The sequence below is a fragment of the Anomaloglossus baeobatrachus genome, chromosome 2 (assembly GCF_048569485.1).
Source record: "Anomaloglossus baeobatrachus isolate aAnoBae1 chromosome 2, aAnoBae1.hap1, whole genome shotgun sequence".
Classification (NCBI taxonomy): domain Eukaryota; kingdom Metazoa; phylum Chordata; class Amphibia; order Anura; family Aromobatidae; genus Anomaloglossus; species Anomaloglossus baeobatrachus.
In genome coordinates, this window is record NC_134354.1 from 40,247,442 (window position 1) to 40,272,309 (window position 24,868).

The 24,868-nt window shown below is 51.5% G+C and overlaps 1 protein-coding gene across 1 annotated transcript; it reads right to left on the bottom strand.

Moving 5' to 3' along the window:
• Positions 1-15,638: 15,638 nt before the first annotated feature.
• On the bottom strand, positions 15,639-24,617 carry LOC142282268 (protein kinase C delta type-like). Its single transcript, XM_075332960.1, has 10 exons — positions 23,988-24,617; positions 23,686-23,774; positions 23,365-23,535; positions 20,000-20,091; positions 19,801-19,863; positions 17,351-17,489; positions 17,049-17,240; positions 16,816-16,944; positions 16,535-16,722; positions 15,639-16,339 (listed from the first exon to the last, which is right to left on the bottom strand). The coding sequence occupies exons 1-10, from the start codon at positions 24,475-24,477 to the stop codon at positions 16,273-16,275; spliced, it is 1,620 nt and encodes a 539-aa protein (XP_075189075.1). The 5' UTR covers positions 24,478-24,617; the 3' UTR covers positions 15,639-16,272.
• Between the last annotated feature and the right edge of the window lie 251 nt (positions 24,618-24,868).

Sequence of the window (24,868 nt, forward strand, 5' to 3'; positions counted from 1 at the left end):
TATCTTTGGCACACTGGTAATGTGCAGGGGGAATAGGTCTATACCTCTCTTTGATAGGGGGATGTTCACCGGTGGGGATGTGGTGTTGGACCCCTTTGATCTGCCCAAAGTCTAGGGGATGCTTACTGAAAACCTATCATCAGTGCCTACATGTAGCTGTTGGTGCCACTCCTTGGTCTCCCCTTGCGGTGGGGAAGTGCTAGTGGTAGGTGGGAGTGTTGATGGACTGGCTTCATGGATAGTGTGAGGGTCCAGGGTGAGCAGCTTGGCAATGGTGGCATACCGGGGAAGCCTAACTTCTTCCTCTCCACAGTTCAACACCCTCACAGGCACTCTCCCTTTCTTCACATCCACCACCCCTCGGGCGGCCATTACAGTGGGCCAATGCTCAGAGGGTATGGGCTCCATCATGGCCGGGTAATCACGCCCCTGAGGCCCTACTGCTGCCCTACACCAAATCATCATCTCACTCCTAGGGGGCACAGTCAACGGAGCTACATCCATTACTCTCACTCCACCAATCTCCCCTCCTGTTGAGCTTACATGCTGGCGGTACATCAAAGCCCGAATCTCACGCTGCACAGCTCTCTGCCGGCTTCCTGCTGCTGTGGCGGCCAGCTGTTGTAATAGGGTCAACACATCAGTCATACAGTGCTCCATCACATTGGTTCCTAGCACTATCTTCGGGTTATGATCACTGGGTTCATTCATGATCACAATCATGCCCTGATGTTGTAGTTCAGCTTGCCCCACAGTCATAGCCACTTGTTTATACCCCACTTGGGTCAATGGAAGTCCATTGGCAGCAATCAGTGTTATACTAGTATCTGGGGGTGCCAGTTCATCCGTTCCCCAATACCGCTGATACAACGTATGGTATGGTGGTTACCTGTGATCCAGTGTCCAAGAGAGCCATCACCGGTATACCGTCCACAGCCACGGGGATGATGGGTCGGGCCCCGATATATCGATCTCGCCAGTCCGGGGGGCCACGATGTTCTACTCCTGAGGATTGGCCCGGGGCCCCAGGGGTTGCTCTTTAACGGGCACTGTCGGAAGTAGTGACCAGGCTTACGGCACTTGTAGCAGGTTGGAGGTCTGCTCCGCGGGATATTAGTGTTTCTCCGCTGCATCCAGGGGACGTCCTCGGGGCTGTCAGCAAGCTGTATTTGTGCGGGAGGCTGAGATCGGGTCAGAGGTTGGAGTGCAGCAAGGATCTTGGCGAGGTCTCCGTCCATGCGACGGACCTGAGCTGCCAGCTCCTCCACGGTACTGCTTGGGGCTGCAGGTATTGAAGAGGTTAGTGGGGCGGGAGCCACCACAACGGGGGCCGTCTCAACAGGCCACGGGGCTGGCTCCAGGACTTCTGAAGCTGGGGGCTGTAGTGCCTTAATAGCCCGTTCCTTTAACACATCAAAGTCCACATCAGGGTGTTCCAGGGCCCACAGCCGGAGTTGTTTGCGATCCTCGGGGGACTTCATGCCCTGCACAAATTGCTCCACTAACATCTTGTTGCTATCTTCCTCATTGATGGGATTCACCCGCTTTAGCGTGCGGAGGGCGGTTTGCAGACGTAAAGCATAGTCCAGAATGCTATCCACAGTCCGTTGCCGCCACTGGTAAAATTGCATCCTCAGCTCAGCCTCAGTCCGGGTCTCAAAGGCAGTCTGTAGCTTCTCAAAGATGGTGGCCACAGAAAGCCGGTCCCCCTCGGCCCAGGTCTCCGCCTCCTGCTCCGCCGCGCCGGTTAACTGGCCCAGCACTACCGCCGCCCGTTGCTTATCAGTCAGGGGGTACAGTTCTAGCAACGGGTTAAGTTTTTTCCGGAAGACCTGTAAAGCGTCAGGTTTCCCGTCATACTGCGGTAGCCAGGTAGCTCCGGGCGCATAGGGCAAGGAGAACGGCATCACCTGAGCGAGTGCGGGGGCCGCGGCACCTCCCGCTAGCGCGACTGGGGCCGGGGCAGGCCCATTCCCATCCACGGGTGCCACCGCGGCTGCGACCGCCGCTCCTCCAGCGGCTCCGTCGGGCGCAGACATCTTGTTTCCGTCCCCCTTAGCTCTTTCCGGCCCCTCCTCACTCGGGGCGGGGTTTTGGCCTTCGCGCCTCTGCTACTCGAGAAGACGCTCGAGCGGGAACTTTTCGCGCCAAAGATGGCGACTTCTGAAATTTTTCAGCCGGATGCCTCCGGCGGTAACAAGGCGCACCTCTACCAAACGGCAGAGCGGTAAGATCCTGTTCGTGACGCCAAGTTGTCGCGGGCGGGGAGGAGGGAGACAGCCACCATCACCCTGTCTGTGGAGAACACCAATACTGCAGTCGGCTACGGGACCCGTCTATCCAGCCGTTTGGTTTACCAGAGACTCTGTCATTGACTATCTGAGTGAGTACAACAGTGCCATCCGGCACCGCGCCGCCCTGCAAGCCCTGCACCCTGGCCTCTCAGCCTCCCTGTCCATCCACCGGGCCCCGGGATCACCAACCCCTACCCACGGAGGGGGAACCAACATCCTAGCTGCTCCCTACCATCGCTCCCGGGATCCCCGTCACCAGCAGCGGTGGTGCCTACAATCACCACGACTCGTGGGTGGCGTCACGAACAATCTCCCCCAAAAACCACCCCTTTTCACTCGTGGGTGAGGAGCGCTGCTCGAGTCCCCGGGTCCGGCCCACCGCTTGAGCCACCAAGCAGCAGCAGAAAAAGCCCCGGACCTGAGCATTAGCGAGTGCGGCCCCTCCGCCCGCGACAACTTGGCGTCACGAACAGGATTGGACCAGTCCACTTACCAGTGGAGGTGCGCCTTGTGGTTCCCGTCAGCGGCATCCCGCTGAAAAATCTGAAAATCTGCAATCTTGAGCGCGAAAGTTTCCCGCTCCAGTCGTCTTCCCCGAGCAGTGAAGGCGCGAAAGCGAAGCCCTGCCCCAAAGAGGAAATGCTAGAAAGAACCAAGGGGGGAGCGGGTGAAGAATGGCGGCATGTAACTAGCACTGCGGAGTGCAGGGACACCAGGACCCTGCCGAAACACGTTCCTGGACACCAACGTGGAAGAATGTGTCAGAAGATCCAGGCCCAGGCTGATTCCCAGATGGAGCGGTGGATAGCCGAAGTGGAGGAACCGGCTGCGGCTGTGCGAGCATGCGAAGTGGAAGCAACCGTGGAGGAGCGGGTAAGCGACCCATGCCCCTATGTCCCCCAGGGACCGGCCGCTGCAGCTGAGGGACCCGGTCTGCCCCTGCCCTCTATATCGCCTCTCCCGCCGCCCGTACCGGTTGCCGTTGCTCCTCCGCTCGGTCCGCTGCCACCAACACCGCCAGCGGAGTCCGTTCTGCCAGCCTGCAAAGACCCGCCTGCAGAAGACACGAGCAGTCAGCCCCTCATCGCTCCGACACCCGTGCCAGCCCCACGTCGCACCTGTGTCCAGAAAACACCTCATCCCGACTTGGACGCACCAGCGATACCAGAGGAAGCCGCAACAGAGATGACAACGGCTCCGGCAGTCCGCCCGGCCGCAACGGAGGCGACCCTCGCCCAGGAGCCCAGATACCCGGCCTCGGCTGAGGCCCGGCGGGGACGCAGCTGTCAATCGGCAGAGCAGGCCACGTCACAGCGGGGTCCCTCATTACAGAAGGTGCCGGTCGTAGCCGGCACGGAGGGACTCCAGCTGGGCCCGTCCCCCACACAGGCTGACCCGGAACAGGCCACTGATCGGTGGGGTCCACGGCAGTATGAGAGGCCGGTCGTAGCCGGCGCTGTGGGCATCCAAGTGGTCCTGGCTCCTGGGCAGGAGAGCGGATGTAGATGCCCGCGTTTATTCTGAAGAAAGTTGAATCGGCAGCGGTCCTCCGTTGCAACACAGTTGTCCCCGTTGGGACCCTCAGCACCTTGTTTTGAATGAATGAATGCTAATCAATCCGAATACTTCACCTGATCATCTACCAGTTGATTACCGTCCGTGGAAGGAGAAAGTTGTCCCCGTTGGGACCATCAGCATGATTAATGCAGCCCACATGAGAAACTGCTCATGAACAAGGCCGAGAACTGGCAGACCAACCACGACCTTGTGGTCTTGTAAATAGTTTGTGGGCTGTATTCCGTTGCCGCCGGAGAGGAAGATTGGAGGGAGGACCTGCAGCAGAGTCGGCTGGGGTCCGGTCACCACCAGGACCGGTGACCATCCTCCGGGGGTCAGGGGTCCCCCTTGGACGTGGGGTCCCCTGAAGTGACAGCCGGCTGCGAGACACCGTACCCGTTCCCGCCTGGGTGATCTAGCCATGTTCCTGTTTCCGGACTGGGGAAAAGGGGTGCTGCCTGTTTCTTAGGGGCAGCATCAAGGCTAAGTTGTTTGGGTGGGAAAGGCAGAAGAACATGAACCCGTCCGTCATTATTAAAAGTGTTTTTATAGATTGTTTGCAACGTTTAAGTTCCATACCTCCCGTAAGGGAAGATCTGAACATGCTTGAGTTGAAATGTTTAATATGTTAATTTATCTTTTGCAGTTAAAAAAAAAAAGAACGGTGATGGATGGGCAGCCTGCGGACGGTCTGCATTTTACCAAGGGGGAATGTGACGCCCTGGACTAGCCAGGTAGTCACAGACATAACACCACACACACCCCCTCCCCTAGACTGTAATATCAGTCAAACAAAAACCCTTGTTGCCACCCTCCAGTCTTGATGTCCACACCAGGTGGGCAGGAGCCAGGCGGTTGGCGCCACCCACCGAGGAGTTCACAGGGCTGGAGGCGGGAAAGGGGTCAGATTTGTCTTGGAGGTGAAAGTGAGAGGAGTGAAGTGGAGAAACTGACTGTGTCTGGGTTGGAGCCCAGGAACAAACAGCAAGGTCGGCAGACGGTGGTGGCCGTCTGCAGGAGTTGACTGAGGTCAGCGGAACCGTAGGACCGTGGATGGGCGGTGGCCCGACGGTACCGAACCGGGGAGCAGACCGAAGCCAAGCACACACAGGCAGGGCCATCCGACCCCGACCAGGCTAGGAGCCGCCGTAACGGTCTGATAGTGACCGGGACCCCTGGAGTTCACTCTCAACCAAAGACCCGACTACAGGCAACCGCTCACACCGTGAGGATATAAAGCCACCGCCACAGGCTAGAGATCCAAGGGCCAGCGCCTGCGGGCAAAAGTGCTCCTCGGGTACCTATACGCCGGGGAGCGGACTACCGGTGGGAAGCCATCATAGTCAACATTACCACAAGGTGCAGGGAGAGACAGCCACCATCACCCTGTCTGGGGAGAACACCAATACTGCAGTCGGCTGCGGGACCCGTCCATCGAGCCGTTTGGTTTACCAGAGACTCTGTCATTGACTATCTGAGTGAGTACAACAGTGCCATCCGGCACCGCGCCGCCCTGCAACCCCTGCACCCTGGCCTCTCAGCCTCCCTGTCCATCCACCGGGCCCCGGGATCACCAACCCCTACCCACGGAGGGGGAACCAACATCCTAGCTGCTCCCTACCATCGCTCCCGGGATCCCCGTCACCAGCAGCGGTGGTGCCTACAATCACCACGACCCGTGGGTGGCGTCACGAACAATCTCCCCCAAAAACCACCCCTTTTCACTCGTGGGTGAGGAGCGCTGCTCGAGTCCCCGGGTCCGGCCCACCGCTTGAGCCACCAAGCAGCAGCAGAAAAAGCCCCGGACCTGAGCGTTAGCGAGCGCGGCCCCTCCGCCCACGACAACTTGGCGTCACGAACAGGATTGGACCAGTCCACTTACCAGTGGAGGTGCGCCTTGTGGTTCCCGTCAGCGGCATCCCGCTGAAAAATCTGAAAATCTGCCATCTTGAGCGCGAAAGTTTCCCGCTCGAGTCGTCTTCCCCGAGCAGTGAAGGCGCGAAAGCGAAGCCCTGACCCCAAAGAGGAAGTGCTAGAAAGAACCAAGGGGGGAGCGGGTGAAGAATGGTGGCATGTAACTAGCACTGCGGAGTGCAGGGATACCAGGACCCTGCCGAAACACGTTCCTGGATACCAACGTGGAAGAATGTGTCAGAAGATCCAGGCCCAGGCTGATTCCCCGATGGAGCGGTGGATAGCTGAAGTGGAGGAACCGGCTGCGGCTGTGCGAGCATGCGCAGTGGAAGCAACCGTGGAGGAGCGGGTAAGCGACCCACGCCCCTATGTCCCCCAGGGACCGGCCGCTGCAGCTGAGGGACCCGGTCTGCCCCTGCCCTCTATATCGCCTCCCCCGCCGCCCGTACCGGTTGCCGTTGTTCCTCCGCTCGGTCCGCTGCCACCAACACCGCCAGCGGAGTCCGTTCTGCCAGCCTGCAAAGACCCGCCTGCAGAAGACGCGAGCAGTCAGCCCGTCATCGCTCCGACACCTGTACCGGCCCCACGTCGCGCCTGTGTCCAGAAAACACCTCATCCCGACTTGGACGCACCAGCGATCCCAGAGGAAGCTGCAACAGAGATGACAACGGCTCCGGCAGTCCGCCCGGCCGCAACGGTGGCGACCCTCGCCCAGGAGCCCAGATACTCGGCCTCGGCTGAGGCCCGGCGGGGACGCAGCTGCCAATTGGCAGAGCAGGCCACGTCACAGCGGAGTCCCTCATTACAGAAGGTGTTGGTCGTAGCCGGCATGGAGGGACTCCAGCTGGGCCCGTCCCCCACACAGGCTGACCCGGAGCAGGCCACTGATCGGTGGGGTCCACGGCAGTATGAGAGGCCGGTCGTAGCCGGCGCTGTGGGCATCCAAGTGGTCCTGGCTCCTGGGCAGGAGAGCGGATGTAGATGCCCGCGTTTATTCTGAAGAAAGTTGAATCAGCAGTGGTCCTCCGTTGCAACACAGTTGTCCCCGTTGGGACCCTCAGCACCTTGTTTTGAATGAATGAATGCTAATCAATCCGAATACTTCACCTGATCATCTACCAGTTGATTACCGTCCGTGGAAGGAGAAAGTTGTCCCCGTTGGGACCATCAGCATGATTAATGCAGCCCACATGAGAAACTGCTCATGAACAAGGCCGAGAACTGGCAGACCAACCACGAACTTGTGGTCTTGTAAATAGTTTGTGGGCTGTATTCCGTTGCCGCCTCCGGAGAGGAAGATTGGAGGGAGGACCCGCAGCAGAGTCGGCTGGGGTCCGGTCACCACCAGGACCGGTGACCATCCTCCGGGGGTCAGGGGTCCCTCTTGGATGTGGGGTCCCCTGAAGTGACAGCCGGGTGCGAGACACCGTACCCGTTCCCGCCTGGGTGATCTAGCCATGTTCCTGTTTCCGGACTGGGGAAAAGGGGTGCTGCCTGTTTCTTAGGGGCAGCATCAAGGCTAAGTTGTTTGGGTGGGAAAGGCAGAAGAACATGAACCCGTCCGTCATTATTAAAAGTGTTTTTATAGATTGTTTGCAACGTTTAAGTGCCATACCTCCCGTAAGGGAAGATCTGAACATGCTTGAGTTGAAATGTTTAATATGTTAATTTATCTTTTGCAGTTAAAAAAAAAAATAAAGCCGGTGATGGACGGGCAGCCTGCGGACGGTCTGCATTTTACCAAGGTGGAATGTGACGTCCTAGACTAGCCAGGTAGTCATAGACATAACACCACACACACCCCCTCCCCTAGACTGTAATATCAGTCAAACAAAAAACCCTTGTTGCCACCCTCCAGTCTTGAAGTCCACACCAGGTGGGGTGGAGCCAGGCGGTTGGCGCCACCCACCGAGGAGTTCACAGGGCTGGAGGCGGGAAAGGGGTCAGATTTGTCTTGGAGGTGAAAGTGAGAGGAGTGAAGTGGAGAAACTGACTGTGTCTGCGTTGGAGCCCAGGCACAAACAGCAAGGTCGGCAGACGGTGGTGGCCGTCTGCAGGAGTTGACTGAGGTCAGCGGAACCGTAGGACTGTGGACGGGCGGTGGCCCGACGGTACCGAACCGGGGAGCAGACCGAAGCCAAGCACACACAGGCAGGGCCATCCGACCCCGACCAGGCTAGGAGCCGCCGTAACGGTCAGATCTGATAGTGACCGGGACCCCTGGGGTTCACTCACAACCAAAGACCCGACTACAGGCAACCGCTCAAACCGTGAGGATATAAAGCCACCGCCACAGGCTAGAGATCCAAGGGCCAGCGCCTGCGGGCAAAAGTGCTCCTCGGGTACCTATACGCCGGGGAGCGGACTACCGGTGGGAAGCCATCATAGTCAACATTACCACAAGGTGCAGGGAGAGACAGCCACGATCACCCTGTCTGGGGAGAACACCAACACTGCAGCCGGCTGCGGGACCCGTCCATCCAGCCGTTTGGTTTACCAGAGACTCTGTCATTGACTATCTGAGTGAGTACAACAGTGCCATCCGGCACCACGCCGCCCTGCAACCCCTGCACCCTGGCCTCCCAGCCTCCCTGCCCATCCACTGGGCCCCGGGATCACCAACCCCTACCCATGGAGGGGGAACCAACATCCTAGCTGCTCCCTACCATCGCTCCCGGGATCCCTGTCACCAGCAGCGGTGGTGCCTACAATCACCACGACTCATGGGTGGCGTCACGAACAATCTCCCCCAAAAAACACACCTTTACACTTGTGGGCGAGGAGCGCTGCTCGAGTCCCCGGGTCCGGCCCACCGCTCGAGCCACCGAGCAGCAGCAGAAAAAGCCCCGGGCCCGAGCGTTAGCGAGCGCGGCCCCTCCGCCCGCGACAATATTATCCATCCAAACCACGTCAATATCAATGGAAAGCTATGTGCCGAGCATCATATGTAATGGCGCTGAGATGATCCTTATCTGTTCTGTAGAGACTATTAGTGATGGTCGGGTCCATGCTGAGCCACAAACTAATAGGTAGTCAAATGTGCCGCCATATAGTGCCCAAATCTCCATAGGACACTGGTAGAGAACTTCTATGGCACGTACCTAATCCGGGGAAAGCACCAATACACAGTCAGGGAAGTAATAACAATGACCACACCCTATTTATCTCCACAATCACTACTCCTTCAGATTTGCTTTTCTTGTGGTTGTTCCCAGTCGCTCGCTGCTTTCCTTAGGAGATCATGATGAGCGCACTCACAGATTCCCGGATTAGCGGGTGCAACCTGGTTAAAAAACAAACAAAACCCGGTTTGGGTCTGGAATTGATCCCGGATATCTGGCAGACGCCTAACCCCATATAAAGGTCGTATGGGGACCAGAATCCAGCACTTTAAAATGGTGGTAGAAGGGATAGGGGTCACCGTACACACGCCGGCACTACCGCCCCCATCATCACTGCACACACTCCGGCACTACCGTCCCCATCATGGCAGCACACACACGGGCACTACCGCCCCCATCATCATCGCACACACGGGCACTACCGCCCCCATCATCACCGCACACACCCCGGCACTACCGTCCCCATCATGGCAGTGAAGTGGCCGCGGGTAAGACCACGGCTGAGTTCCCATAATCTGCGCCATCAAAATGCCAACGCTCAGATTTTATGCAAGGGTACATTTCTTTACTGGTAAACATCTCAATGACACACGCCGCTGGCTTAGCAGCACACATAACCAGGGTTTGCTATCCGGATCTTTAACTTCAGACACATGGCGCAGAACACAAAAAAAACAGCAATGATAAACAAGAATTCTGTCCCTGACTTGCCCTATGGGTTATATTACCAGTCCAAAACACAAGGAGGGAGGGCTCGCACGTAGCAGGCCTGGACTCCGGGTAAACGACGGTGACTCCAAGGAGCAGAGATGGGGAAATCTTCAGCCCTCTCACCAGAGGACTAGCTTACAGTCTCTTGGAATGGAGGAAGGAGACGGTCCGGAGGTCCCTTGAGTCCAGTATCACGTCTGCAGCAGTTCTGGCAATCCCTCACACTTCAGCGATGACGTCCCTTTTGTCACGTGATAGGGGCGTGTTCAAAATACTATCACGTGACAAAAGGGACGTCATCCCTGGAAGCAGCTCATACAGTCTAGCATGTACCCTGAGCACAGTGTGACCGCTGGTGAGGTTTGCGCGCTCACGAGATTATGGGCGGGCACTTGCTGATAACAATCACAGCCCCGCCCATAATCATTTGCCTGCGAACACGTCACGTGAGACTGGCACTGGGCATGCGCGGGGATGGCTGGAGCAGTGGGCGGTGCATCAGCTATGGAAAGGAGCGATGAGGGGCGGCATACAGGACCAGGGGGCAGAATAACGGACGCCAGAAAGCCCGCCCCCGTGTCACATTTACAGTATCTGAATACAAAAAGGTACCACTTTATAAAGTCTTTATTTTGGTCTCACATGGGGCACAATAATAACAGGGACCTTTCTAGAATGCAGCCCAGGAGCTGCAGAGGGGGAAGCTTGTAGGTTTTGGGCGAAATTTCTGCTGACAGGTTCCCTTTAATTACTGATTAGTTTAGACAGTCCGGTGTTTAGCAATGGTATGCTTTTGTCTCACGTATGTTCTGCGTATGGGGTGTAGATGACATGCGGATCAAATACGCAAAAAAATCACACCCCTTGAATTACATTGGCGATAAACGCATGAAAGCGCAGCATGCTGCAATTCCACCGAGAGCGCGAGTCGTGCCGTAACAAAATAAGCAAAAGGACACGGCCTCATAGCTTAACACTGGTGCGAGTGAGATCCGATTTTTTTTATAGGATTGCACTCGCACATGAAAATCGCAAGTGGACAAGAGTCCAATCACAGAGCAGGAGCATTTATACTAAGAATCGATTACATGAAGGGGGCTTATATTTATCATCATCAGTCATTTAGGACAACATTGGATCATTCAGAGATCCTCAATGACCTTCTGGAGGGAGTTTGCTGCACTGAAAGTAAAGGGGATGAATAATATTGCACGCCCCAATTTTCAGTTATTTATTTTTTTAAAAAGTTTAAAATAAGCAATAAATTTCATTCAACTTCACAATTGTGTCCCACGTGTTGCTGATTCTTCACCAGAACATTAACATTTTTATCTTTGTTTGAAGCCTGAAATGTGGGAAAAGGTTAAAAAATTCAAGGGACCGAATATTTTCTCAAGGCACTGTATATGTGTGTGTGTGTATATATATATATAATTTCAATCAGTATATATATATATCAAAATTTTGGGTGTATGGACTTGCTGTTTCTGGTTTTTATTATTGTCCCTCATCATCTCCAATAATAGCGCTGTGGTGGAACTCAAGAGGGCTCCTGGAGCCGGGATCCCCACACGGGTAGGTCCTGCATTACGCTCCACTAATATGAATGGAATAGTGTAATCCTCAATTCCTCCTGAGATGGCGCTGCAGGAAACTGAACACTTTACTAATAGGATTCCTCGAAGATTTCACTGATCTCATGGAAGATTTTAAAAGAATGCTAAACTTTGTAGAAGAAAATCAACGCTAAGTCAGCTGTTTATTTATTATTCAAATTGTCTCTCCGGTAAAGGAGACAAACTCTAGCGCAGCGCCACCTATTGGAAGTAGCGATCCTAAAAGTCACAAGTAGATTTTTAACAATCCTTTGCAATATGACTTAGGATATATATGCCAGATCAGAATCCCAATTTGCAGACACGGTGTTTCGGGGTGCTTGCCCCTCGTCAGTGCAAAGTATGGGGGTGTCTGATCTGGCTCATGAGACAGCTATGTGGGGACCACAGGGGAACACTATTCTCCTTAAGGAGACTTTGCAAGCCAAGTTATGACACTGCTCCCTAGATGTAAGATATTATTATTTATTATTATAGCGCCATTTATTCCATGGCGCTTTAGAGTGAAAGAGGGTATACACACAACAATTATTAACAGTACAGAACAGACTTGTATAGGAGGAGAGAGGACCCTGCCCGCGAGGGCTCAAAGTCTATAGGGAATGGGTGATGGTACAATAGGTAAGGACAGAGCTGGTTGCACAGTGTTGTACTGGACTGAAGGTTATTGTAGGTTGTAGGCTTGTTGGAAGAGATGGGTCTTGAGGTTCCTCTTGAAGCTTTTCACGGTAGGTGAGAGTCTGATGTGCTGAGGTAGAGCGTTCCAGAGTATGGGGGAGGCACGGGAGAAATCTTGTACGCGATTGTGGGAAGAGGAGATAAGAGAGGAGTAGAGAAGGAGATCTTGTGAGGATCTGAGGTTGCGTGCGCGTAGGTATCGGGAGACTAGGTCACAGATGTATGGAGGAGAAAGGTTGTACATGGCTTTGTATGTCATGGTTAATGTTTTGAACTGGAGTCATTGGGCGATGGGAAGCCAGTGAAGGGATTGGCAGAGTGGCGAGGCTGGGGAATAGCGAGGGGAGAGGTGGATTAAGCGGGCCACAGAGTTTAGGATAGATTGGATGGGTGCAAGAGTGTTAGAAGGGAGGCCAGAGAGCAGGAGATTGCAGTAGTCGAGGCGGGAGATGATGAGGGCATGCACTAATGTTTTTGCTGATTCTTGGTTAAGGAAAGCACGGATCCGGGAGATATTTTTGAGTTGTAGTCTGCATGAAGTATGTCTTCTATGTAAATTGCAGCAGACAATTATTGCAAATGTGCATGTGCTGCACAGCGTATTCTGCTGTTCCTCTTGTATTGCATTCCATTTGTAGGTTAATGGACGTCTTACAGTCCTGATATGGTATAAAGGCAAAGATTATTACACAGACGGGGCAACAAAGTGATGCGTCGGAGGCAGCATGCGCCATGTTTATTCATTCACTTCATTCAAACCTCCCATTTCAATCTTCCCGACCTTCAATCTTGTTTCCTCTTACACCAGGTTCTCCATCACACAATGTTTGGATGTCGGTCAGAATTTGAGAGAACGGTCTGCAGAGTGTTGGAGGAATTCTCCATCGATCTAATCTGCCTCGCTGGGTTTGGACGGACATTACCAGATCAGATTCTGATTGAATGGAGAGGTAAAGAAGACAAATGCATTAAGGGGTCAAGAATACGGTAGATAAAATTCTGCAAATGTTTCCAAAAACAGCGCCACTTGTGTCTGGAATTGATGCTCACCTTGATTCAAGTAAATGCTGCAATATCACTTACTGCCAATGGAACAAGAGTGGCGCTGTTCCTGGAAAAATCACTGAGCTACAGAACAGTATTAATAATGAAGGCAGAACAGTGCAACCACCATGGGGCTTCATTATAGAACTAAGGAAGGAATGATTTCATGATCAGAAGGGAATCAGTCATCGTAGAGTCACATGAGAGCAGTAATTATTGTGTGTGAGTATATTAGTGATGTCATGGACAACACAAGTACATATAGGGGCTCTCGAGAGCTATATATTCCAATAGTAGGTGGTCTCACATTGGCCAGAGATTGTTTATAAGGGTATATGACACCAGTCAAGTGTTGGGACATCATCGATGTATCAAGAAATAGAGACCATTGGGGGATTTCAGTGTCAAGGGACTTAGTGGTCTTAATATTAAGTTTTCATTGCCTGCAGTGGTTGTTACATATTGTGATATTTTACCTTTAGGGAAGATTGTGAAACTGTTCTCATCACTGTCCTCATCAATGACAGTGGAGAAATCACCACTGACGGGATGGAGGGTCCACAGCTGCACGGTGTGCTTCATGCTGGTCCATGTGTTATATGTATCCGCTGACTTTATAGATGGGACCCAACTCTGTGTGGAGAATGGACGTGCCCACATCATTTCTCACAATGGCAGTACAGCAGGGGAGCAAGAGTAGGGGGACATGTGTGAGCCTTGCCATTCATGGGGGTGGTGGGCACTGCGGCGGCCTCTGTGACCTGCAGGATGCGGTATAAGGTCTATTATAAGTCATTGTTTTGAGGCCATTACTGGAGGATTTTTTTGTTTTTGCGCTTTTGTTTCCCAACTCCCCCTCCTCTTTCTAAGGATCATATCTGTTTTTTGTGACATAGCTGTAGGGCTTGATTTTGCAGGATGAGGTGTGCCATTGTCGCGGGCGGAGGAGGAGACGCTGCGCTCTCCCACTGCTCGGGTCCGGCCGCTGAGGCTGCTGCTGCTCGGTGGTGGCTCGAGCGGTGGGCCGGATCCCGGGGACTCGAGCGGCGCTCCTCGCCCGTGAGTGAAAAGGGTGGGGATTGGATTGTGGGGATTTGGTTATTGTCCGTGACGCCACCCATGGTTGTGGTGAGATTGGTGACACCACCGCTGCTCTGGACGGGGATCCTGGGAGCGATGACAGGAAGCAGCCTGGATGTTAGTTCTCCCCTCCGTGGGTAGGGGGTTGGTTGTCCCGGGCCCGGTGATGGGGTAGGGATGGATGGCAGGCGGGTTACGGGGCCTGGCGAGGTGCAGGGTCACGGGGGCAGCGCTGTGCCGCACGGCACGGTGGTACTCACTCAGCCAATGATGAGGACACAGTTCTCGGTAAAACACACGGCTGGATGGACGGGTCCCACAGACAGCTGCGGTGTTTCTGTTCCCGGCAGGTTGATGGTGACTGCCTTTCCCTTCACCTGTGTAACGTGTACGGTTCCAATGGGTTCCCACCGGTAACCTGCTCCCCAGCTTGGATGGGTGCTGAAGGAGCCCCTTTTGCCCGCAGGCTCTAGCCCTGGGAACTTTAGCCTTGGCGGTGACTGTGTTTCCCTCTCTCGGTTGGACTGTTGCCTTCTGACGGGATTTGGCTGCTGGGAAACCCAGGAGGTTCCCTTCACTAACGGATTTGGCAAATTCACGGCGACTCCTAGCCTTGCCGGGGTCCGTAAACCCCTGTCGGATGGTGCTGGCTTCTCTTTGCGTACCGGGCCGGTACCGCCAGGCCACCGCCCGTCCACGGTCCTTACGGTAAACTCCGATAGGCCACTTCTGCAGACGGTCACCACCGTCTGCCAACCTTGCTGATCCGTCTGGGCCACACACCCGGACCAACTTCAGGCTGCTTAACTGCCACTTTACTCCTCTCACTTTCACTTCCCAAACTGATCTCTCTCCACTCCTCAACTCATCTGCCTGCTTTTCCCGCCTCCAGGACTGTGAACTCCTCGGTGGGTGGGGCCAACCGCCTGGCCCGCCCCCCTGGTGTGGACATCAGCCCCTGGAGGAAGGCAACAAGGGTTTTGTGTCTGACTTCGGTGTGCCTGACCGGGAGTGTGGGGTGTGTAGGTGTTGTTATCTGTGGCCTCTGGTTTGTCCAGGGCGCCACAGAAGTGTCACCTTAGGAATGGACGGGTGTTTCGTATGGAAATCTGGGAAGTGAAGGTGGGTTTATACTGAGGTGTTACACCCTGGTTGAACTTTTATGAATAAACACAATAATAGGAGACATTTTTCTAAACTGCTGCCAGGAAGAGTGAAGCAGTGACCAATAGTCACCAGGAGCTCAGCCGTGACGTGTACCTGCAGTTTACACCTTTATCTATAATAATTTGGATTTCTGTAGCTGTAACCATTTGAAACTATAACATGTATATATTATTTCTCCTGCGCAAGTGAACCCCCCCCCCAAAAAACACCAGAAAAAATGTCTTCCTTCCTTCACCCCTCCAAATACAGATTTAAAAATTGACCAGAGAGTTTGATGTAAATCCAAAATGGTACCAATGAAAAGTGGATACGCATTATTACCACATTATATGCACCCTGTGCTCTTAAGGGGTGGGATGTAAAATAACTTATCCATGAAGATATAAATAAATCTGCTATTACTACTAGCACATGATAGTGAATTGTTTTGTTTATTGCTGGTAAATGTCCTTTTAGGTTCTTCTCTGCCACTAGTCGTGTGAGCTCCACCGAGGGAAAAGGACTACAAGTTGCCATTTTCTTGTTATGTTTATCCATTGGCACTCAGGAGAGGAAAAACCCCCTTTGGGGGAAACCTCTAGGGAACCATGGCCTAAGGATAAGTGCCCTTCCCTGGGGGCACGAGGCAACATGTTGTCTAGTAGTGCTGGTCCACGGTCATATTATTGACTCCTGGTAGGATTGTCATGGTCTACAGCTCCATGGTCTAAGGATAAGTGCCCTTCCCTGGGGGGCACAATACAACATGTTGTCTAGTAGTGCTGGTCCACGGTCATATTATTGACTCCTGGTAGGATTGTCATGGTCTACAGCTCCATGGTCTAAGTAAGGATAAGTGCCCTTCCCTGGGGGCACAAGGCAAACTGTTGTCTAGTAGTGCTGGTCCGCGGTCATATTAGTGACTCCTGGTAGGATTTTCATGGTCTCCAGCTTCTCCTTGTATTCAGACACTGCAGACGCAGCAATAACCCCTAGCCCTGATTATGGCAGGGCGTAGGAGTGGATTTGGCTACACTGCAGGTCACGGCCCTCAGGACACTCCTAGTGCTGGTGGAATAGGAGCCGGTGAACAGCGGTTCTCAAAGCTGTTCACTTCCAGGGTTTTATCCTCCTCCAGATCCTGTGGAAGGCGTCCTTCACAATTCTGCCAAATGTCCTGCCGGGAGAGATAATAGGTTAGAAAGAATCCTTATATCGGAATAAGACATATGAATTGGGACTGTCCTAAAGCGATAACATGTAAGTGGCAGTCAGTAAGAGGTTTCCACACTACACTCTGCTGACAGATTCATAATATGAGAGATGTGCCTCTAAAAGTCCCCCTATCCCCGTCCCATTTACACTGACTCACCTGCGATGGGGTTTTACAGGCCTTTGATTAGATATTACAGGTTTTGGTATTGATTTTATGACCTTCCATCCTTCATTGGCAAATGTGAATCCACAGAACAGGTTTTGACCTGTTTCGTCTATTGGTGTATTGTTGGTTTCAGTGAAGGACAGGACGTCTTTCATTGTATCAGATGTCATCACTGGTGGCTGCGGAAAGAAGATACAAGAGTGAGAGCGTTCATAAAGAGGAAACAACAGAAATGTACTACTGCCACCATCTTCTCTGGGTCATATACTTACAGGGGGTAGCTGGAATGGAGGACACGCTGTGGCTTCCTCTACATCTGTCCAATTGATCTCCATAAAGAATGGATGATCTCTGATGTTCTCCACAAATTTCTGCCGACTTTCTGGGTCCTTATCCAAGAGCTGGGAACATAAAATGAAGATGATTATTCAGTCTCCAGTCGTTCTCCATTGTGTATTTCATTACATATATCCGCTGTATTACTGAGATGTGTCTTTATACTCACCCCCTTAATGATGGCTTTGAGTTGGGGGTCCATTTTCCTTTTGAAGACAGGATCATCATTAATTATTGCTTTAATGGTGGTCTCATCACTTTTACCTCGATAGAATGGATGTTGGCCAGTAGCCATCTCGTATATCATCACGCCAGCAGAGAACCAGTCCACTGCCGTGTTGTAGGGCTTCTCTTGGAGAATCTGTGAAGACATGAAAAAAACAATAAGAACATTGCTCAGCCAGCAGAAGACATGGAGATGTCCAGCCTTGTACACAGTGATCACTCAGGGACATGTAGACGATTTCTCACCTCAGGAGCCATGTATTCTTGAGTCCCGGCCCAACCTGAAGTCTTTGTATCGCCAAAGATGTTCATCATGGCCAGACCGAAATCAGCGATCTTCAAGTGACCGGTGCTGTCCAGTAAAATGTTCTCTGGTTTTATGTCTCTGGAAAGAGTTTAAAAAAAATGCCATAATTTAATTATTATATTAGCCTGGCTGATAACGTAGTAGGGCCTGAGATATCAAGTGTCTACCACCCTCTACGTTCCCCCATGATGAAGTGGCCAATGATTCGCTAGAGTGCCGCGAAACATGCGTCGGGCCTCCTGCCACTGGACCCAGTTAAATGCCTCTTGTAACGGGCACTTTTGCCACGCTCCTACCAGACACCTCCCCTAACTCCAGGTGCAAATACCTTATACCTTAGTTAATTTTCCTACAGGGTTTACCCCTGTTAACAGGCATACATAAACTACCTAGGGACCTTCCAATTTATTATCTGGTGTAGTTTTACTCTCCCACAGGGTTTACCCCTGTTAACAGATACATATAAACTGCTGAGATATTTCCTGATTCTAACCTGGTATAGTTCAACTTCCCACAGGGTTTACCCCTGTTAACAGGCACATATAAATTGCTTAGGGATCTCCTGATTCTTACCTGGTGCACTTTTACTTCCCCCTAGGGTTACCCCTGTTAACAGGTATACATAAACTGTCTAGGGATTCTTTGATTAATACCTGGTGCATGGTTTACCTCTCCACAGGGTTTACCCCTGTTAACAGGCACATATTACCTGCTTAGGGATTTTTGTTTAAAACCTGGTGTATGGTTCACTTTCCCACAGGGTTTACCCCTGTTAACAGACATACATAAACTGTTTAGGGATCTGTATTCCTTTCACCTTATGTGTCAGGTTATATGTGAGCCTCTATTGTGAGAGCATTTATCCTTCGTCCGTACTCGGCATTTGATTTGCATATATCATGTCCCCCATCCTCTTTTGATATGTTTAAAACTATGTGTCATTATGTATTGCACTGTGCACTTTAATGATTTTGTCTTAAATAAATACTGATTATTCATTCAGCAATTTGCTCTTGTTTCTCCTTTCTATCGTGTATTTCTGAGCTGCTGCCATCCTGGTGTGGATCCTCCATGCTGTTTTTTCTTTTGTCTCTCTAAAGGGGGCTTTAAATGCTGCGACATCGCTAATGCGAACTCGTTGGGGTTACGGAATTGGTGAAGCACATCCGGCCGCATTAGCGATGCCGTTGCGTGTGACACCGATGAGCGATTTTGCATCGTTGCAAAAACGTGCAAAATCGCTCATCGGTGACATGGGGGTCCATTCTCAAAAATCGTTACTGCAGCAGTAACGAGTTTGTTCCTTGTTCCTGCGGCAGCACACATCGCTCCGTGTGACACCGCAGGAACGAGGAAGCTCTCCTTACCTGCCTCCCGGCCACAATGCGGAAGGAAGGAGGTGGGCGGGATGTTATGTCCCGCTCATCTCCGCCCCTCCGCTTCTATTGGGCGGCCGCTCAGTGACGTCGCTCTGACGCCGCATGGACTGCCCCCTTAGAAAGGAGGCGGTTCGCCGGTCACAGCGACGTTGCCGGGCAGGTAAGTGTGTGTGACGGGTCTGGGCGATGTTGTGCGACACGGGCAGCGATTTGCCCGTGTCGCACAACAGATGGGGGCGGGTACCCACACTAGCGATATCGGGACCGATATCACAGTGTGTAAAGCCCGCTTTAGGCCTCTTTCACACGTACGTATTAAAAGGGTGGTTGCTCTCCATGTGCCGTGTTTGTGGCACATGCGTGTTCTCCTTGTGTTATACGTAATAACACACGGAGAACAGAAAGTGCCGCCTTACCTGATTCTTCCGGAGCTGCCTGTGGTGCTGAATGACAGTGTCCGGCACAGGCCACGCCCTGCTGACGCTGCTTCCTGCCCCCAGTGAAGAAGATGCGTTGTTCAAAATCACTGGGCGTCGGATGCAGGTGACAGCCGCGGCAGAGACAGCAGGGCTGGTGGAGGTGAGTTTGTGGTTTTTTTTTTTATTTTTACAATGACACGTGTGTTTCTCCGGCGCGTGCCACGTGGAACCGCATCCAAACTACATCCGTGTGGGACGTGTGACACCCGTGATGTTGGAGGAAACGTGGACATGTCGGCCGTTTTTGCACACGCACAAACGTACAATCCACACGGACACACGTTCCGTGTGGATTTACGTTAATGTGCCTGTTACCAAAGGGTAACATTGGTGTACTCGTGTACGTGTCTCCGGTACGTGAGAAAACTGCCAAACACGTACCCGAGGCACGTACGTGTGAAAGAGGCCTAATGGAGTGTAAAAGTCTGATAACGTATTAGGGCCTGAGATATCAAGTGTCTACAGGGGGTAATAGGATGAGGGTATAAGAGTTTATATACCAGGTCTACAGAGAAGATGTACTGCACCTACCTGTGTATGATGCCTCTGGAGTGGAGAAACTGCAGCCCACAGATCAGCTCAGCGGCAAAAAATCTAATGAGAAATAAAACAACAGAAAATGATCAACATCCAACATTTCATCAACTAAACTAAGAGAGGAATAATGACATAAAGCCAGATGAGCCTGACAACCATCATCTGCATCTAATATATCCATATTCTGTCTTACCTGGTGATTGCAATCGGAAATGGGGCATTGTTTGACATGATGTCTAGAAGGTCTCCTCTGCTGAGATATTCCATGACGTAGAATAAGTAGTCCTGTGATAAAGCAGGGGAGATAATAGGTGTTACTGGTATAGTCTAGATATGGGGCACTGGTGGTAATGTTATAATTCATGTAATGCTATGGTAGTGACCTAGAAGAACATTGCACACAGATGGCCATATGGACAGGCATTCATAGGATATATAGAAGACTCAGAGCAGTTACATTGTGAGCCTCGTACATAGTTAGGCCCGCAACACACATCCGTGTTTCCGGTACGTGTTTGGTACGTTTTTGCACGTACCGGAGACCCGGAGACCCATGTTATTCTATGGGTGATGGCACACACGCGTAATATCACACGGAAGGTGCGTCCGTGTGATAAGTACGTGTGTGCGCTTTTCGACACGGACGACATGTCCGTTTTTGGCCGGCATCACGCAGGCACGGACCCGCTAAAGTCTATGGACCGCACACAGAGTATGTCCGTGTTCAGCACGTTTCGTCCGTGTGCGTTTTTAAACGAACGATGTCTTTTTTTTTTTTTTAAATTCAGTATACTTACCTTTTTTCATGATGTTCATAGTCATACTTACATTGGCGCTCGGTCTGTTTCTTCCCCCGGCTCATACTTACCGCTCCCCAATCACCAGCGCGGCGAGGAACAGCTGTGCAGCGAATACGCGGCAACAATTACTTTGAAAAAGCCGGCCGCTCATTAATCAATCTCGTATTCCCTGCTTTCCCCGCCCACAGGCGCCTGTGATTGGTTACAGTCAGACACGCCCCCCACGCTGAGTGACAGCTGTCTCACTGCACACAATCACAGCAGCCGGTGGGCGTGTCTATACTGTGCAGTGAAATAAATAAATAATTAAAAAACCCGGCGTGCGGTCCCCCCCAATTTTAATACCAGCCAGATAAAGCCATACGGCTGAAGGCTGGTATTCTCAGGATGGGGAGCCCCACGTTATGGGGAGCCCCCCAGCCTAACAATATCAGTCAGCAGCCACCCAGAATTGCAGCATACATTATATGCGACAGTTCTGGGACTGTACCCGGCTCTTCCCAATTTGCCCTGGTGCGTTGGCAATCGGGGTAATAAGGAGTTAATGGCAGCCCATAGCTGCCACTAAATCCTAGATTAATCATGTTAGGCGTCTCCCCGAGATACCTTCCATGAGTAATCTGTAAGTTACAGTAAATAAACACACACAGTGAAAAATCCTTTATTTGCAATAAAAAACACTAACTAATACCCTCTTTCACCACTTTATTAAGCCGGAAAAACCCCTCCATGTCCGACGTAATCCACGGAAGTCCAGTGTCACATCCAGCTCTGCTACATGAAGGTGACAGGAGCTGCAGCAGATACCGCCGCTCCTGTCAGCTCCACGAAGCTACTGAAGAGAGCCGCGCGATCAGCTCAGCTGTCACTGAGGTAACTCGCGGCCACCGCTGGATCCTCCAACTGTGACCGCAACTCACCTGTGACTACATCGCTGTCACTCGGGCGACTTGCTGTCATAGTTGGAGGATTCAGCGGTGGACGCGGGTAACCTGAGTGACAGCACAGCTGATCGCGCGGCTCTCTTCAGTTGCTGCGTGGAGCTGGCAGGAGCGGCAGTGTCTGCTGCAGCTCCTGTCACCTTCATGTAGCAGAGCTGGAAGCGACGCTGGACCTCCGTGGATTACGACAGACATGGAGGGGTTTTTCGGGCTTAATAAAGAGGTGAACGAGGGTATTAGTGTTTTTTATTGCAAATAAAGGATTTTTTCACTGTGTGTGTTTATTTACTGTAACTTACAGATTACTCATGGAAGGTATCTCGGGGAGACGCCTGCCATGATTAATCTAGCATTTAGTGGCAGCTATGGGCTGCCATTAACTTCTTATTACCCCGATTGCCAACGCACCAGGGCAAATCGGGAAGAGCCGGGTACAGTCCCAGAACTGTCGCATATAATGTATGCGGCAATTCTGGGCGGCTGCTGACTGATATTGTTAGGCTGGGGGGCTCCCCATAACGTGGGGCTCCCCATCCTGAGAATACCAGCCTTCAGCCGTATGGCTTTATCTGGCTGGTATTAAAATTGGAGGGGACCGCACGCCGTTTTTTTTAATTATTTATTTATTTTACTGCACAGTATAGACACACCCACCGGCTGCTGTGATTGGGTGCAGTGAGACAGCTGTCACTCAGTGTGGGGGGCGTGTCTGACTGCAACCAATCACAGGCGCCTGTGGGCGGGGAAAGCAGGGAATACGAGATTGATTAATGAGCGGCCGGCTTTTTCAAAATAGTAAAAGCCGCCGGAGTTTATATACCAGCTGTGCAGCGCCGCACTGGTGATCGGGGAACAGTAAGTATGAGAGAAGGCTGCTCACTTCAGTCACTCAGGGGATTAGCGGTCACCGGTGAATCCTTCACGGGTGACCGCTAATCAGTACGCGGCACACAGACAGAGCCGCGGCATGACAATGAAGTCGGGTGAAGTTCACCCGAGTTCATTCTCATCGCGCAACTCTGTCTGCTGTCAGCCGACATGTATAAACCACATTGTGCATCACACACACGGACATTCCACACGGACATTCCATACACGGTCATTCCACACGCACACACGGACAGCATACGCCATCACACGGATGCCATACGTACCGGAGAAACGCCCCTAAAAAACGGAACACGGACCCGAAAAACGGAACGGGAGACACGTACGTTTTTATGCAGAAGTGTGTTTTAGGCCTTACATAGGTTGAAAAAAGACCTAGGTTCACCTAGTTCAACCTTCCTCCACCAATTATACATTTTGTTACTAAATCATTTGTTACCAACAATGCTGTGTGCACTGAGGAAATAATCTAGCCTATTTTTAAAAGTTGTTCTAGTGTCAGCCTTTGCTACCTCTTGTGGTAGGGCATTCCACAGTCTGACTGCTCTAACTGTAAAGAACCCTTTCTTATTAAGCTGCCAGAATCACCTTCCTTCCACTTGCAGTGATTGCCCCCTGGTCTTTAGTATTGTCTTTGGAAGGAATAAGTCATGTTACAGTACTTTGAATTTATACACATAAATGAAATCTCCTCTGAGACGTCTTTTTTCTAAGTTAAACAAATCCCACTTTTCCACCTCTCATCATATGGGAGTCGTCCATTCCTTGGAATAATATAGTTGCTGTCTTTGAACAGACTAACTTCTGAACATCCTTTTTAAAATATAGAGTCCAAAAGTGAATCCCATATTCCAGATGTGGCCTTACAAGTAATATATATAGGGGTAGCTATAGAGGGGTAACTATAGGAGTAATTGTGGAGGGATTACCTGGGACTGGAAGGTGGAAAAAGCCCGAGTAAAGAATGGACTCTTCCTAGTCATCTCCAGGACCTGTCGTTCTATCAGGATCTCGTCTCTTGAGTTGTTAAGTAGGCGCCTCTTCTTCACCATCTTCACTGCCACTTGTTGTTGGGAGGCCTTATGTGTGGCCAACATGACCTGGAGGATACAAAGCATTAGAACTGGAGGAAAGGCCCGTCCTGCCATGAGACGTGACGAGAAGATGTGAAGCAGTGATGTTCCTAGGGTCATATTACTGCTCCACATCACACACATGAGGAAGACGTCACCACAATTCCTAATACTTACTTTACCAAATCCGCCCTCTCCAAGGATTTTATGGAAGGTGAAGCTCTCCAGTCCAGTCACAATGATGGGAGATTCAGCTGGAGTTGTCCCTGATGGAGAGAGGAGAAATAAGATGTATTATTCCTATATAATGCTAATGTGGCCTCCTATAGCAATTACAACATGGGGTAGAACAATATTAGAAGGTATCAAAGAGAAAAGGCACAAAAATCATAATAGGTGGGGAATTCTAAAGGTTCACAATCCCATCAATTACTACATTGGGGGGCTTTTGCCTCTCAGGGTCTTAGATCTGCACTCACCTGACAGCTGCTCAGTGTCAGCTTTGGGGGACCCGCTGGATCCATCATCAGCTTTGTCCCCCATTGCTTCTCCCCTTTTCCTCTTGCTCTCGATACTCTGCTGTATTGGGCTTCCAGGTCTCTTTGAAGCCTTGATAAGGCTTTGGTTGGTGCCATCTTTTTCATCCTCTGATGTTACTATTCTCCTTTTTTTTGGCACCTCATCTATTCTCTCTCTCTTTCTCTTCCTAAAATTCTCCATATTCAGCTCAGGTTCAGCTTTGGGGGAGACGCTGGATTTATCATCAGCTTTGTCCCCCATCACTTCTCCCCTTTTCCTCTTGCTCACGATACTCTGCTGTATCGGGCTTCCAGGTCTCTTTGGAGCCTTGATAAGGCTTTGGTTGGTGCCATCTTTTTCACTCTCCGATGTTTCTATTTTCCTTTTTTTTGGCACCTCATCTCCTCTCTCTCTCTTTCTCTTCCTCAAACTCTCCATATTCAGCTCCATAGATGAAATTCTGGGCTGAGGAAGGTCCTGTCCACTCTAGAGCGCTCTCGGATGGCTCCTGGAACTACTCCTCTAACAGGCCTTCTATTATTCGGTCTTATAATTTATATAACACCAAAATTTGCTAAGCGCAAGTAAAAATCGCCTTCACTCACTAAGTGATGAAAACAAATGGACGATATTCAGGCTGCAGCGACATTCTCATGACTGTTCTATGACATCACAAAGGGATCACATTCTATAGGTCACATGACATCACAAAGGGACCAAAGTCAAAGGTTAAGTGACATCACCGAGAGACCAGTGACATCATCTGTCCCTACAGGTGAACTTGCAGTAGAATATCTGTGTCTGCCTCCAGCTTCTCCCTCTCTCCATAGAACTATGTGAG

Bases quoted from the DNA above. Each gene is read 5' to 3' on its own strand.
- LOC142282268 (XM_075332960.1), bottom strand. From the start codon at position 24,477: ATGGAGCTGAATATGGAGAGTTTGAGGAAGAGAAAGAGAGAGAGAGGA. The intron at 16,723-16,815 runs GTAAGTATATGA...TTCTTTCCGCAG, and splicing joins CTCCATTCCAGCTACCCCCT to CCACCAGTGATGACATCTGA. The intron at 16,340-16,534 runs GTGAGTCAGTGT...CTCTCCCGGCAG, and splicing joins CCTGTAAAACCCCATCGCAG to GACATTTGGCAGAATTGTGA.